General features: G+C 35.5%; 1 protein-coding gene and 1 long non-coding RNA gene across 8 annotated transcripts in view; one reads left to right on the top strand and one right to left on the bottom strand.

Moving 5' to 3' along the window:
• LOC121481155 overlaps positions 1-16,793 on the bottom strand; it is a 179,947-nt gene that overhangs the window by 3,611 nt on the left and 159,543 nt on the right. The window contains exons 4-5 of one of the 4 annotated variants that reach the window (XR_005985199.1): positions 4,513-4,883; positions 2,707-3,985 (exon numbers count right to left, since the gene is read on the bottom strand). This is a non-coding gene — a long non-coding RNA (uncharacterized LOC121481155). Of the gene's footprint in view, positions 1-2,706; positions 4,884-16,793 lie in introns of those variants that run through there. The other 3 variants (XR_005985201.1, XR_005985200.1, XR_005985198.1) reach the window with 3 other exon arrangements.
• The window catches only part of PTPRQ (protein tyrosine phosphatase receptor type Q), a 200,357-nt gene that overhangs the window by 47,687 nt on the left and 135,877 nt on the right, over positions 1-16,793 (top strand). For all 4 annotated transcript variants that reach the window (XM_041738237.1, XM_041738236.1, XM_041738238.1 and 1 more), the window contains one exon: positions 2,580-2,700. In XM_041738237.1, the coding sequence (XP_041594171.1) occupies positions 2,580-2,700 (121 nt within the window). The remainder of the gene's footprint in view (positions 1-2,579; positions 2,701-16,793) is intronic.

Genomic DNA, 16,793 nt, shown 5'->3' with positions numbered 1-16,793 from the left:
ATTTAATGAAATAGTCCTGATGGTGAGAAATTAAGGTCTTATATGAAGGAACCCAAACCAGTAGTAAACATATATTCTGCACAGATTTTTTTTTTTACCCCTTAAATCAATAGTTTCAACTTACACCATGTACCTGAATTACCTGGACTGTTAAACTCACCATCTAAGTCCTTGGCCAAGTCATTGGTTTAATTGCTAATGAGCAGGGTGAAGAACAAGACTCCTTTATTGAAAAATCAGAGCAAATTAAGGATGGATAAAGGACTGAGAAGCTTTGCTTTATTGGGTATCAGGTGCTCTTCACTCTCATGAAACTTGCGATTTAAGGGAAGAGATCTAAATTTGATTTGTGTATGGACAAATAATCTTAAAACTTTACTCACTGGTTTTTAAGTATTCCCCCAAATTACTCCTCAGGACAAAGGAGGGATTTTAGCTATTCTCAGGCATCAGAGAAAGTGTAGCTGGGGAAGTTACATCTAAGCTATGACCTAAAGGAAGGTGAGTGAAGAGAGAGGATAGGATGAGAGATAGGAAAGACCATGTGAGACCAAGGGAGGATGAGTCTGTGCATCCCCTTCGCACCTACTCTCATATGCTCTGTTATATGAATTGGATAGATTTCAAAAGATGTTATTGCAGTTATGTATTCTAATTTTCCTTCCTTTTTTGAAGTAAATTTAATTTTTTAAAAATTTATTTTATGACTGGAAGTTTGTACCTCTTTTTAAGGATATTTATTTATTTATTTATTCATTCATTCATGAGAGACACACAGAAAGAGAGAGAGAGAGAGAGAGGCAGAGACACAGGCAGAGGGAGAAGCAGGCTCCACGCAGGGAGCCGGATGCGGGACTCGATCTCAGGTCTCCAGGATCAGGCCCTGGGTGCCTTCAGGCGGTGCTAAACCGCTGAGCCACCCTGACTGCCCCTGTACCTCTTAATTCCTTTCACAAATTTCATTTTTTTTTATTGTTTCAGAATGCAGATGCCAAAATGATTAAAGCTTAGTGTGCTATAGTACATATTTTGTTTAGTTGACATGTTAATTACATTGTCAGCAATAAAAAGCTTTACATAAAAAGGAAAATACCCAAGGATATACTAAAATTAAAAATAAAACAAAATTTCTGATATTTGACATGAAAGTCGTAAAGCATATTATAGAATAGAAATGCTTAGTTACAACATACTATGTTCTACATCAGTACTATCAGTACCTTTTTTCCAATAATAAACAAAAGTTAAGTTTGCAAAGATGTTAGAAAAAAATACCATAGGCTTTTGTTTTGACAAATGAAAGAGTTCTCAGAATAATTCAGATCTTGGGAAACAGACAATTCCAAGTGACATATGGATTCTTGTGATAATCAATATTTGATAGCATTTTTATTGTAGGGCCTGTGAGAACACCAAATGAAAATACGAATATAGCTGTCACCATTATTCCTTAGAATTCATCTCATAAAACTTTTCTCTACTCAATAATTCTTTTGTTGTTGGAAAGTTGTTACCAAAATAATGAAAACACACATATACACATATAGGCATAGGTACACACACACCTCTAGTCGAGATTATTCAGAAAATCAAAAGAAATTAAAATAATTCAGGTGGCATTTTCCCCAAATTATTGGAAAAAAGTGATATGCACATGTGCTCATCTATAAGTTAATGTTGTTCAAAGATCTGGGCAAATTCTTAAAACTTCTACTAGCTACCTATGAGTTCACTGTAACAGTGATTTAAAAAAGTTGTAGTAATTTATACTCTTCTATATGCAAAAAATTGTATATTAATCTTCTAAGACATTACTGTGGTGATACACAGACCTGAGAAATGCCATCCTAAATGTTTTATCTAAATGTAAACATAAACTTGGCTAAGTAGGTTGCTAGTAATCTTTTTTAGTGCTTATACGGTGCAGGATGGCTAAGGTATTTGAATCCTTATGCTGTTCTAGCAGAATTAGAAGTAGACCCTAACCTGTCCATACTCTTGTTTATGTGCTACATTGATTTTCTTTGTCACCATTCAATTTTGAAGACTCCGTGAACAGATTTTGATACTATTTTACAGTTAAATGACAACCGAAATTGAGGAATATAGTTTTTATTTGTGAGGTCAGTCATTTTAACTCCTCTCCCAGTGTTATGCTTATCACTTTACCACTTCTTGAATGTGTGATTTTCTTCTACTTCCTTTTATTGTTTGAGGAGCACTTTCACAACATATTATATTTATTTACCCCAGTCGTCTTATTTTTACTAGAGGATGATAATTTACCGAGATGTACTTGAACAGTAGGTGAATCACTGTGACTTACCCCTTGTTCTTTTTTCTCATGAAATATATTTTTCCATTGAATCACAGAAACAGATGTTCTAACACCACCATGCAAAATCTCTTTTTATCATCTCATTTTGAAAGTAAACAATTAGTCTCCCATGCTCACGAAGAAAGGCAGTGAACTTGATTCATTTACCAGCATGTTTATAATGAAAACTTAGCGCGTCTCCATTTTAGCCTTCTCTTATATATGTTTGATAAAATGTACTATCCTTACCCTAACTTTTCAGCTCCTGATTCTCCCCCCCAAGACTTTTCTGTAAAACAGTTGTCTGGTGTCACGGTGAAGTTGTCATGGCAACCACCCCTGGAGCCAAATGGAATTATCCTCTATTACACAGTTTATGTCTGGTAAGAATTTTTTTCTTTTTTGGAAATAGTTCTGAGAACAAGTATTAATCTGTAACATGATAGGAATGTAGTTTTTTTATTTCAGAATGTGATGCTACATTAAGAACCTGATTGTTAATGGGCTAGTTAATATGTTTTTTTTAAGAAACAAGTCTTTCCCATAGTATGCAGAGGTCCAAGCATTGTCAAATAACATAATTTTTGTACCTAAAAAAGTATATATCATGCATAATTATACTAAATTCTGCTCTTAAAAGCCACTGACTGATCAACTTATGTGACTACAAGCATATAATTTAAACTCAGAGTTTTACACAAATATTCTGTATTGTCACTGTCTTGTTAAGTTTGAGCAGAACAATTTTAACTAAAATTTAACTGAAGAATATTTCTTCAGAAATATGTTATTTAAGGTCAAATTTCTAATGAAATTTAAGCAGTGTATCTATTTTTTTCTGATTACCTTTACCCTGATTGCCTATTTTTGTCAGTTGTGAAAAAGATTAAATCCTATAGCACATCTCATGTCAATTAACGACATAGCTCTACTGCTTCATGAAAACTCAATACATAAAAACCCTCACTTTGATCTAACGTATGTCCTCTTAAAAAGATTCACCAGTTATATATCTCATAGTAAATTTTAAGTATTTAAACTCAGAAAATACAATTTATGTAATACTTTATATAACATAGGCATTTCTTAACCTTTATATTCCTGACTTGAAGGTCCAACATTGAGAGGCTACGATGTTTTAAAGAAGTCTACTCTTTACTCTCCTAAACTAAGATTTTTCTTTCCTTAATCTCTCTTTAAACCCTTTGCATACCATTCTCTAGGACTACATTTTCCGTTTGTTGGCATTGCCTGATACCTAGTCATTTTGTCTAGTCATAGAGAAATTGAGAGTGACATGAGAAATACCAGTAGGAAGAGAAGCAATGAGAAGAAGGTAACTGTCCTCCTCTGTGGCCTGGTTTATCCATTTTTCATGACTTCATTCAACAAAATTGATAAAGTGCCTATATACCAGTGAGCAAGAAGCCCATATGACTCCTGCTCTCAAGGAACTTACATTCCAAAGTGATAAAGGGACTATATGTCTCATAAACAAATGAAGGAAAGTCAGGGAAAAGATGGCTACTTTTGATGGGAGGCTTGAGGAAATCCTTTTTGAAAAAGTGGTTTTGAGTTACAATCTGGATGACAAGAAGGAGCATTTTGTCATGTGAAGATCTGCCAGGTGGGATTTTCCAGGAAGAAAGAACATCAGCTGTATAGGCTCTGTGAAGAAACATAATTTGTCATTTTGAAGACCAGAGAGGTCAGTGTTGTTGGGGGTTAGAGAGACAGAGTAATACTGAGGAGAAGGAGGCAGACAAAGGTCAGAAGCCAAGCCACAATAAGGATTTGATTTTTCTTTTTAACTGTAATAAGACCTATTAGAGAATTTTAAGTATGTTGGATACTCTATGGAGAAAGAATTGTACATGGCAAACTGTTAGCAGGGATACTAGCTCGGAGACTATTTTAGTAGCCTGGGGAATAGATGTTATTGACAATGGAATAGATAAATGGGTAGATTTATTTCTACATTTGGAAAGGAGAGTTGACGACATAGCTCTACTGCTTCATGAAAACTCAATACATAAAAACCCTCACTTTGATGTATTGACTTTGGGGTAAAAAAAAAAAGAGAGAGAGAGAGAGAGATGACTCGATGATGACTTTGCAATGTTTGACACTATTCTACTGAGTTAGAAAAAAATGAAAGTCAAACAAGTTAATAAAAGTGAAAATCAAGATTTTACCTGCTGGGGCTTCTGGCCCACACTGTGGGACAGTCTGGTCTGTTTGTATAGTGATCCTGTTGTCAGTTCCACTCCATAGTGGGGCTTTCTCTCTCCTGTTTTGAGGTGTGTCTCTTTTCTGTCTCACCTCATAGAATGGATTCTAAGTGCAAGGGAAGCCCCCTAGAAGTGGGGTCAGAGAATCTCAAGTCTGTGATACATCTCATCTGGCTCTTTGGGAATCCCGCTGCTGCCCACCTGCAGTCATAGCTTCTAGTTTCAAGATGCTGATCTTCTGTTTTATCCTTGATCCAACTTCAGGCTTCTTCTAGTCCCCTGGCTCCCTTGGCACGTCTGTCTCAACCTTCAGGTAGCTGGATGCTCTCACCATTCTGCAGTGGGAAGATGCAAAAGATGACTTCCACATCCTTCCCTAGCTCAAGATGATCTGCTAGAGGGCTTTTAGATCTTGCTGAACATGGTGGCATACTGAAAACAGAGATTTTTTAAGAGGCTTGTCATTTTTCTCTTCATCCTGAAAAGGAGCAAGCCCCTCTTCCTGTCATTCAGAGAGTTATTCATAGAGACATTGGACCAGAGAAGTTGCTCCTAGGATCAGCTGGAGAGTTTAAGATTGCAAAATTAGGGTGGTCAGTACATGCTGTATCCTCCAAGAGAACTACCTCCCTCCTTTGTAGAGGGAGCCAGCGACCTCCTGTTAAGACTATTTAAGTATATTCCCAGTTGTAGGCTGACTCTAAAAGAAACACTTGAAAACCCTCCTGGATCACAGCAAATTCATCAAAACTAGCAAATAGCCAAAGAAGCAAAGCATTAGGTAGCAAACAATCTTAAGACTCTTCCAGGGAAAGAAATCCTTGATCCAGGGCTGCTGTATAATCTGTCAAAAACAGGCTATGACATGTATTTTACTGTGGACTGCCTGCCTGAATCTAGAATGCTACTGAAAGTTATATGTATACACACAACATACACACTAAGCAGGCAGGATCTCAGCCTCTCCATTCAGAAAGTTCCACTTCAATAAATAAGACACTCTGAAGTCAAAGAAGCCATAAGAATCATGCTAACTTCACTGGTTTCATAATCCAGAGGCAAGGTTCAAGTGCAGCTGCCCCACGGCCTGTTTTGAGTAAGGTGTCCTTGTAAAAAATGAACTTGGAGTCCAGTTGTGGGAATGTGGCCACTTTATCCTGACTTGTTCGGTTAAAGAGCCGTTCAATGACCTTCCAAGTGCCTGAGTGTGTGTGTAACAGTACTACTTGGCAGCCAAGCCCAATACAGCTATTGGAATGAATATGTGAATCTTTCTTTTTAGGTGTTAAAATAAGGATTTTTTTAAAAAAAAGGATACATAAATTTATTAAAACTTTAAATATTTCACAACTTACTGAAATTAGAGAAATGGCTTTTAATATATTAAGTCTAGCAACTTAGACATCCCAGGAATTAGATTTCAAAGGTCAGAGAAAGAACTCCTTATTAAAGGTTTTAACATTACATTTTTTTTTGTTGTTAACCTGGGACTTGGAACACTTTTGGAAACATGGGATTAAATTCTGGTGCTGCCATTCAATTATCTGTGTGGTTCTCTTAAAATACCGTATAAATGGTGGTATCATTATTAGCAGCATTCCTGTTTCAGGGATTCACATTTCCCTCATACTTCTCAGGTTCCATTATTTTTGTTGTTCCAATTATTACCAAACTGTTTTTAAAAACAACATCTTTGGATGTTTGCTATTTTCAGTTTGTCTGTAAAATGCAAACTGCCAATTTTATTCATTATACTGGATGACTTCTCTGTTTGTCATGAATATTTCTCTACAAAATGAGGGTTAAAGTGCAGACATTTTTGACCAGCGATGGCTAAAATTAGCCATCACATTTGTGATGAGTCACATTTGATTTTTAGATGGCATGCTCATTTTTTAGTTTAAAAAATTTCTTTAATTTAGATTCAATTTGCCAGCATATATTATAACACCCAGTGCTCATCTCATCATGTGCTCTCCTTAATGCCCATCCCCCAGTTACCCTAACCTCCTATCCACCTCCCCTTCTGGAACCCTTTGTTTGTTTCCCAAAGTTAAGAGTCTCTTATGGTTTGTCTTCCTCTCTAATTTTTCACCACTCAGCTTCCTCCTTTTCCCTTATAATCCCTTTTACTATTTCTTATATTCCGCATACAAATGAAACCATATGATAATTGTTATTTCTCTGATTGACTTATTTCACTCGGTGTAATACCCTCCAGTTCTATGCATGTCAATATAAGTGGTAGATATTCATCCTTTCTGATGGCTGAGTACTATTCCATTGTGTATATAGACCACATCTTCTTTATCCATTCATCTGTCAAAGGACATCATGGCTCCTTCCACAGTTTAGCTATTGTGGACATCGCTGCTATGAACATTGGGGTGCAATGCCCTATCATTCCACTATCATTTCACTACAGCTGTATCTTTGGGGTAAATACCCAGTAGTGAAATTACTGGGTTGTAGGGTAGCTCTATTTTCAACTTTTTAAGGAACCTCCCCACTGTTTTCCTGAGTGGCTGCACCAGTTTGCATCCCCACCAACAGTGCAAGAGGGTTCCCCTATCTCCACATCCTCACCAAAATTTGTTGTTTCCTATCTTGTTAATTTTAGCCATATTTACCAGTGTAAAGTGGTATCTCATTGTGGTTTTGATTTGTATTTCCCTGTTGACAAGTGATGGGGAGCATTTTTTTTTCATGCGCTTGTAGGTCTTCTCCGTTCATGCCTTCTGCTCATTTCTTGACTTGATTCTTTGTTTTTTTGGGTGTTAAGTTTGATAAGTTCTTTATAGAACTTGGGTACTAGCCCTTTATCTGATAGGTCATTTGCAAATATCTTCTCCCATTCTGTAGGTTGCCTTTTAGTTTTGTTGACTGTTTCCTTTGCTGTGCGGAAGCTTTTTATCTCCATGAAATACTAATAGTTCATTACTGGTTTTGTTTCCCTTGACTTTATGGACGTGTCTTGCAAGAACTTGCTGTGGCCAAGGTCAAAAAGTTTGCTGCCTGTGCTCTCCTCTAGGATTTTGATGGATTCCTATCTCACATTTAGATCTTTCAACCATTTTGAGTTTATCTTATGTAAACTTAACTGCATTTTTTTAACTTACTGCATTTTAAAATGTTTCCTTTTAAAGTTTGTTTTGTGAGATAGTTTTTATCATTTATCAAGATGGTAAATTAGCATTTTTTCCTCAGTTATATTGATAAATTATGTTTAATTGTGTCTAAACAATAAACAATATTTGCTTTGCAAGAGCAACCTCCATTAAATAAATGAATCCCTGTTAGAACAGTTAGTTTCTTCTTTTAATATACTTTGGATTGAGGAGTAGTATTGTAGTAAACTGATACAAAGCTTATATAGGTCTTATTTACCTTATATAGGTCTCCCTTGACTTACAGTAGGGTTATATCCTCATAAACCCATATAAGTAGAAAATATCAATTAAGTAAAAAGTGCACTTACTACACCTAACCTGCAGAATATCACAGCTTAGCCTAGCCTACCTTAAATGTGCGTAGAACACCTATATTAGCCTATAATTGGGCAAAATCATCTAACACAAAACTACTTTACAATAAAGCATTGAATATATCTTGTAATTTATTGAATACTTTACTGAAACAGAATTGTCATCTGGGTACAGAATGGTTGTAAGTGTATTGGTTGTTGATCCTCATGATTGTGTAGCTGACTGGGAGCTGTGGCTTGCTGCCTCTCCCAGCATCATGAGAAAGTATTGTACTGCATATGGCTAGCCTGGAAAAAGTCAAAATTTAAAATTCCAAGTACATTTTCTACTGACTGTGTATTGAGTTCACACCATCATGAAGTGGAAAAATCCTAAGTTGAACCATTGTAAATTTGGAACCACCTGTTGAATTCAACTTGGATTTGTTTAGCAATTTTGCTTCTATATTTTTAGTAAAATTTAACAGTTGTTTCTTTTTTGTTTTGTTTTAAAACTTCTAAGTGAATACCGTATAAGGGATAGCTAAAAGACTGGAGTGAAAGTAATGCTGAAAATTCTAGCTTATATACAAATCTTGGCTTTTAAATGTTTCTATTTCCTTAGTAGTAATTTTGAGAAGTAATTCTGAATCAGTGTGACAAATGTTTATTAAACTCTGTGGGGAGATAAAGAATATATATAGAATTTAAAAATGATTGTAGGGATCCCTGGGTGGTGCAGTGGTTTGGCGCCTGCCTTTGGCTCAGGGAGCGATCCTGGAGACCTGGGATCGAGTCCCACGTCGGGCTCCCGGTGCATGGAGCCTGCTGCTTCTCCCTCTGCCTGTGTCTCTGCCTTTCTCTCTCTCTCTCTCTCTCTCTCTCTCTGTGTGTGTGTGTGTGTGTGACTATCATAAATAAATTTTAAAAAATTAAAAAAATGATTGTAGACTAGGGATGAAATATATGTGTGAAATAATTCTAAAAATATTTGCTAAATAATACATTAGGAAGTCAACTCTTTAAAAAATGTCATTGGTCGAATAATGTCCCCCATAATATAAAAGTTTACCTTTGGAAATGGCCTTCTATATGCTAAAAGTATGTTAAATTCTGTTGCTTCCAGTTTTTGAAAATATTTAAATACTACCTGTTTGAGTATACAATGTAGATCAATAATCAGAAAGGGAAGATTGTAAAGTTAGATTGATATGCCGGGAGAACATCTCAGTGGACACAGTGTAGTAGTCTCTCCTTATCTGTGTTTTTGCTTGCTTTGTTGTTTCCTGTCACTTAACCACTTAACCACATCCAGTATCACTTAACCACAGTCAACTGCAGCCCAGAAGTAGATGATCCTCCTGACAAATCATCAAAAGTTCAATAAAAACCTAATGTTACATCTCAATGCCTACATCATTCACCTCGCTTCATCTTATCACATAGGCATTTTATCATCTTACATCATCACAAGAGGGAGGGTGAGTACAGTACAATAAGATATTTTAAGAGAGAGAGGCCACATTCACAATTTTATTACAGTATATTGTTATAATTATTCCATTTTATTATTAGTTTTTGTCGTTAACTCTATTACTGTGCCTAACTTATAGATTAAACTTCATCATAGGTATGTATATATAGAAAGAAACGTAGTATACATAGGGTTCAGAACCATCTGTGGTTTTCGGCAGAAATCCACTGGAGGTCTTGGGATGTATCCTCTACAGATTGGAGGAACAATTGTGTATGTTTGGAGGCAAGCACAAATCAACTGTGCCAGGAAGTTGATACGTAGCATTGTAGAAATGGAATACTAGGGTCAGATTGGGCTGGTAAGAGAAGCAAGCACAGATAGAGGGAGTGGTTCAATACAAGGATGCCCTTGAATTGTTTAACTTGAGGTTTCTAATGGGTTATTAAAATCTCCATCTCAGTTCTGTCTTGCTAGTCATTTCTCTGAGTGATCTGGATGAAGGTGGGTGCCAAGTCACAAACAGGCTACTTGTGGGCCACCTGTGCTATGCTGGACCTGTGAGCTTTTGAAAAATTTTAAATAGAATCCTGCAGCATTTAACAATGAATAGATCTCTAGTAAAAATTCCGGTTCCCTTGTTTCTTACAGAAATTGTGAAGTTTCCCATATTCCCCATGATAAAAATCAGCTGGAGTTGAATAGAAGCTGTCTTTAGATGGAGCATTTGCTTGGCAATTTACCACAGTTCCCACCACACCCTGTTTCAAATCCAGTCTTTTTAGTCATGTATTTTGCTTGTGTGGATCTTTACACCCTCAATTTATGGGTCTCTTAATCACATTTGTGATATGTACACAGCTGGGAGAGATTGTGATTTCCTTGCATTGCAGACTGGGGGAACAAATCATCTTCGAGAACTAGGCAACAGTGCTCAAGAAGGATACTATAGTAGAATTTTGGGACAAATGTGTTCAGTGTTTTACCTATACTTTCTTATTTATTTTTCATAAAAATACCATAAAGAGAATATTGTTCCCATTATGTAGGTGTGGAAAATGAGTTCTGAGGTTAAGGAGTTACTTAAGTTTACAGAACTTGAAGAAGACAGTAAGAATTCATACCTAGATCTGTCGTAGTCTTAAATCATGTTTTTCTCAAATCACTCTGAATAAGTACAACTGGCATTTGTTCTAAATACTCAGCAGTATACTTACAGGATTAGGGAAGTCTTTGATAAAAAATATTTGTGATAAACAGTTATGGAGTTATAATAAATTGAGCTTATTGCATCAACTCAAATGGGCTATTTCTACAAAAAAAATCACTGGCTTATTTTTGGTCTGCATTAATTGATGGACTATATTCACTGTGAGAGAATAAGTATACTGTTTCATGTGTACACCATTTGGATTACTGGTCTCTGCCTATAGTATATAGAAAAAGTAGAGCTTGTTCAGGACCAAGTGATACAGATGGTGAAAATACTCAGGATCAAGGCATGTGAGAAACTGCTGGGAGAATGGGAAGAGGTTTCAGTTAAGGCTTTTATTTTCAAGCCCCTGGACCCAACCTAAATTGGCTTAAGCAAAAATGGGAATTTATTGGCACATAGCTGAAAAGTCTGTGATATACGAACCCTGGAGGAGCACAAATAATTTCATTAGATGTGGTTAACAGTAAGAAGCTTATGTGGATAACAGCAAAATAGCCCTATATCTTCACTATAATAATACAGGAGGAAAGCAGGAGATGATGAAGCTAGAGAGGTAGGCAGCCCAGATACATGGATTTTTGAGGCTTGAATAAAGGTATACATATATTTCTATCTGTCCATCTATCCAGAGAATCTGAATCTCAATATTGTATGGGATTTTAAATTTTAACTTTAACCATGTACCCAAAGATCACACTGCAAGAGAAAATACCCCAAGGATTTTCCATTCCTCTTGTAATAAAATCCAAGCTTTTTATTCTGGCCTAAGGAGTTGCATCCACTCTCAGGGAATGAAATCTTTCTCCTTCAACTCAAGCAGAATCCCTCCTCCTGTCTTCTTGTCCTTAATTCCTGTGTCTGCTCCAAGATCATGTCAATAAATGGCTCCTCAGCTTCAAACTCATTCTCTTTAGTGGCCTTTTCCTTTAATCATATAAATGTGTCTTTTCTGCTGAAGGGAAACAAGACAAAACCAAGCCAAATCAACCAGCCAACCAAATGATGACAATAAGAATGACAGCAACAATAAATAAATACCCTACTTTCACTCAGACTTTCTCTGAAACTGTAGAAAAGATTTAGGATCATAGAATATGCAGCTATTTATGTCTTGCTAGTTTGGGATTATTTAATACATGACTGCTGGTGTATTAGTACTCCTCAGCTATGCAAAGTAAGTGTTCTAGAGTAAGGTGCAACATAGAAGAGCAGTTCCTCATACTGGGAAAATTAGTGAAAATCACTGGTTCATAGAGGAAGAGAATATTTGACAGAGTCAAGTAAGTGGATGTTTAAATTATTATTGGAAGTGTTATTTAGTGAGTGAAATGATTAATCTAGAATATTTAGGTAACAACAGATTATAGCTTTGAAAATAAATACATAGGAATGGACAAGGATGGATGTATCATTACCTATGTGGAACAAAATACCAAATGATGATTAGAATTAAGATCATGACTTTTCAATGAAGATCATGTGTAGAAAACCATTCATGTTTATGCTTAGGGAAATGGAATTTGTTTCAGTCTTCTCCGGTGGTTTTGGTACTCAAGATTCCCTCACTGGCAGTTGTTACTTAACATGATCTCAATGAGATAAGAGATGAGCAAAGAAAGTGATAAACCAGACCAAAGAAGCTGCTTATATACTCTAGAATTTCCTTTATGTCCTAGATGTCAAAATGTGGTCTGTCTTTTGAAAAAAAATCATACCTTAATGAGGAAATAACTTGATTTTAAAGACTCCATTAATCCTATCCCAAGACATTTTCTTGGTGTTTACCAATGAGTATAGGCAGAAAACCTGTATCCTATTTTTGTCCAGAACAGTTTCAAGGTCATTTAAATTATTCCAAATTCAAATTCAAGAAAGTCTTAAAATGTTCTAATAAGTTTCTAGAATTAAATCAGTAAAATGAATACACTAAGGACTCCCTTTAGTTTGAAAATTTACTCTGACTAGGAGGTTTTTCTGATGTTGAAAGTTATCTATTTTAGAGATTAAGTATTGTTGGCATTTTATTCCTTAACTTTTGACACAGTTTATACTTTTGGATATGTAAGACTTAGACCTGTTTTGTCAGGGAAGCTTCTTTTCTTTTTCTCCCCACCATACTCAACTCCCTATTCTACTCTCAAACCTTGCAAACTAAGTTTCTAGTCAACAATTACCTGCATCTTTGGGAGCTATAGTGTATTCTCTTTTTCTAGATGTTACCAATAGTCAAATTTTACTGATATGATTTTTTTGCTCATCTCTTTTTCTTTGATGTTAGTCATTGGTGGGGCAGGTTGGGGGGAGGTGTTGTCCTTGTCCTTAAAGGGATTTTATTGCTATTAATGAATTGTTTTATAATTATTTACTATTTTGTCAAATTTGAGGACAGGGGCTGATTCTTACTCATATTTATTTCTAACATAGTTCCTGAATAAAGTAGACATTCAATAAATTTTGTCAAATTGATTGCATACATATCATCTCTGGATTCAAAGGGACTAGGGAAAGCATCTGTCCTTCTTTGTTTGGAACACTAACTAGAACAATGCCTTTCTAATTCTAATATATATTGTGTTCCATTTAAGACATTACAATAAAATATAGAAAAGAAGATGTGTACATTATGCAAAAAAGAAAAAAAGACCACAAAAATCCAATATACATGTGAAAAGATATTCTATCTCACAAATGGTTAAGGATGTACAGATTAGATTTTTGGGGGAGGCTCAAGCTTACAATAATTAAGAAGATTAATATCCATACTAGTAATAAAAGTTTGTCAAAAGATGTGCCCTCACACATTGTTGTTGTGGCTCTAAGTTATAATCATTTATAATTTGGAACAGTGATCATTAACATTTTTTAAAAAAATTGATTCAATAATTACACTACTGGGAATTTAACCTATAGAAATCCAAGTGCCATTATGGAAAGGTATTTGTGTAAGAATGATTATTGTGTCATGGTTTGTAACTAAAAGGGCGGGCCACCTGGGTGGCTCAGTGGTTGAGCATCTGCCTTTTGCTCAGGTCCTGGGGCCCTGGGATCGAGTCCCGCATCGGGCTCCCCATAGGGAGCCTGCTTCTCCCTGTGCCAGTGCCTCTGCCTCTCTCTGTGTGTCTCCCATGAATAAATAAATAAAATCTTTTTAAAAATTTAGAAATAAAAGAGAGAGAGGGAGAAAGAGAGAAAGCAACCTAAATGTTGATCTTACAGACGAGTGGCTGAGTAACTATGATACATCCAAATCAGGTAACTACAAAAAAGTAATGATATAGGACATTGTTATTATCACATAGATCATAATAAGCAAAAAAAAAATCAAGATATAGAAAAACATATACTTTTATAAATGGAAATAAAACACTAATGGAACACCTAATATTCCTATTATGATATTTTCAAACTAATCAAAACAGAGATATTTAAACCAGTTAAAACCAAAAGATTATAGCAGTGTAAAACCTGGGTTTCTTATGCACAGGACAGAGTCACCCATGTGAGCTTCAGGATTGCTCACTGAGACTGTGCTTTGGAGAGCAGAAAGCTCTGGCATCCAGCCAGAGGTTCATGGGTCTTTCCTCCAGTCTGGCGACTGCATTAAGAGCAAGGAGGGAGTCAGATCCTCAGAGATAGCAACATTTCTCTCTTTTATACTTCCTAGTTCTCAGTTGTTTAGCAAATTGTCTCTTACTTATTTAAGATATGTTCTGAACTTGGATCAGAAATTGACATTTCAGTTGAAGTTTGCTTATGCTCATTTTTTTTTTTACCTTACTCATTAAAATATCAGCAACAATCCTAAATTCCAAAAGAAAAACAAACAAGCTTCAAACAGCAAGACATCAGTATCTGAAAATTTTTGTTAGTGCTATTTTGTCCCAGGGTAAATCAGTATAGATGTAGAAACTATATCCATATATCCTAAGGTGGATTATTGGTTTTGTTATTAAGACGATTTATAAAGACTATTTTCTTCTTAGTGAAATATCTGGATATATGAGACAAAATTTACTTTTGACTCGCCTTTTTCAGGTAATTGCCTCCATTCTACGTCATCTGTGGAACATAATCAGGGTTATCCTTATTGTAGGCATAGTCATCTGCAGTATTTTGTTGTGAAAGTCAGGGCAAGCAGGTAAGTAATGCAAGGCATCAGATAGCACTGAAAAATAAGCTTGAAAAGGAATTTTAAAAATAGATAAAATGCAATTAGATTACTTTAGCTAATTTCATAGCTTTGGAGATCTGAACTGGATTAACCATACTGCAGTGTTCTAATGACCTGTGACCAATGACAGGAGTATGGAATTGGGTAAAGTATCTATGACAAGGCATCTTTCTCCAAGACTAACAGCCACAACATTAAGGTCTAAAAGCCTCCTCCAGGGTCTCAGTGAAGTCCCTACTGCTTCTGAGAGAGGCTGTCTGATGGAACTGTTTCAAATTGCTCAATAGCCTTGCTAATCCTGCCTGTCTCCAATCACATACTCTGAATCCATATTTTTCTCACTGTGGTAAGCTTTCCAACTACTTTTCAGATAACCATACGTGATATTTGGAGTTGATTGACGCTTTTGTAATAGTAAAATGGTAAAACCGTGCCTGAAATGTATGTCTTTGTGGATACCCTTAATTATTTCAGTGGCAAAGAGAGAACATTTTATATTCAGAGAAAATATCCATTTACTTCTTGGGTGCTTTGTGAAACCATAGAGGAAAAAAAATGAGATTACAGAAGAGATAGATACTTTTTCTGTGATGTTGATCATATTCCCTTACTTACATTCTTTCATAATTAATTTTATTGCTCTTAAAAATCTAAACTTTTTTAAAAAGAAGTTTCATTCATTTATTTGAGAGGGAAGAGAGGTGAAGGGCAGAGGGAGAGAGAGAGAATCCTCCAGCCAGCTCCCCACTGAGCACTGAGCCTGAGGAGGGGCTGGACCAGGACCTTGAGATGATGACCTGAGTTGAAATCAAGAGGATGCTTAACTGACTGAGCCATCTAGGCACTCCTAAATTTCTTTTGAAATGCAATTTTCAGCACTGCTATATCCATGTTCATTTTTTAATTTAGATTCTAGTCTATACTTAATTCAAAGCTATAGAAACTCCACGAGCATGGTTGAAATAAAATAATTGTAGTATTATATTACTTAGCAACATTTTGTTCTGTAGACTTTCTTTTCCCCCTTGGGATTTCAGTACTTACTTGGAGAGTTTTAATCAACATTTATTTGTTTTTTCTTTTCTGGAGTGACATTTTAAATACTTCTAAGATTTTAATTGGATAAGAGACATGAGCTCTGAGCTCTACCTTTTTCTTTTTTGTATGTTATACAGACATTATTTCAGTTTACTTACAATTAATACATAATTTATTACTATAAATTAATAATTAAAGGATAATTAATTAATATAATTAATAAATGAAGGATAACCCACAAGCTCACTGCTTTAGATGATACTACTATTCAGATATTTAGTATTTTTTTTAATTGGTCTAAGGTAAATATTATTTTTGTACAATATATGAAAGGTGAATTTGACAAAGAGTATAAATAAGATGTTGTAAACACTTAAAAAGACCAAATATTTGAACAACTAAAAAACATGGGTATGAAAAGGAGTGATGTAACTACGTAGACTACATAGTATTCCTAGGGATCTATTAAAATTAGTCCAAGGAAATTCTTTTTTTTTTTTTAATTTTTATTTATTTATGATAGTCACACACAGAGAGAGAGAGAGAGAGAGAGATAGGCGGAGACATAGGCCGAAGGAGAAGCAGGCTCCATGCACCAGGAGCCCGACGTGGGATTTGATCCCGGGTCTCCAGGATCGTGCCCTGGGCCAAAGGCAGGCGCTAAACCGCTGCGCCACCCAGGGATCCCAGTCCAAGGAAATTCTAATATGAACATCCTATTAGCATTTGAATGCATTTTGAATATACTTGAAAACAAATTTATTTATTGAATTCTTAATTTCACTCTTTTCAGCATTTCAAAATAAGTGACATCTTTATCCAATTAGTCTGGATTAATATATTTCTGTGCATTAATGTTGCTTATTTTTAATGTGCTCAAAAT

Source organism: Vulpes lagopus, chromosome 23 (genome assembly GCF_018345385.1).
Source record: "Vulpes lagopus strain Blue_001 chromosome 23, ASM1834538v1, whole genome shotgun sequence".
Taxonomy (NCBI): domain Eukaryota; kingdom Metazoa; phylum Chordata; class Mammalia; order Carnivora; family Canidae; genus Vulpes; species Vulpes lagopus.
The sequence above is the reverse complement of the archived record's forward strand: the minus strand, read 5'-3'. Positions and strand labels throughout refer to the sequence as shown.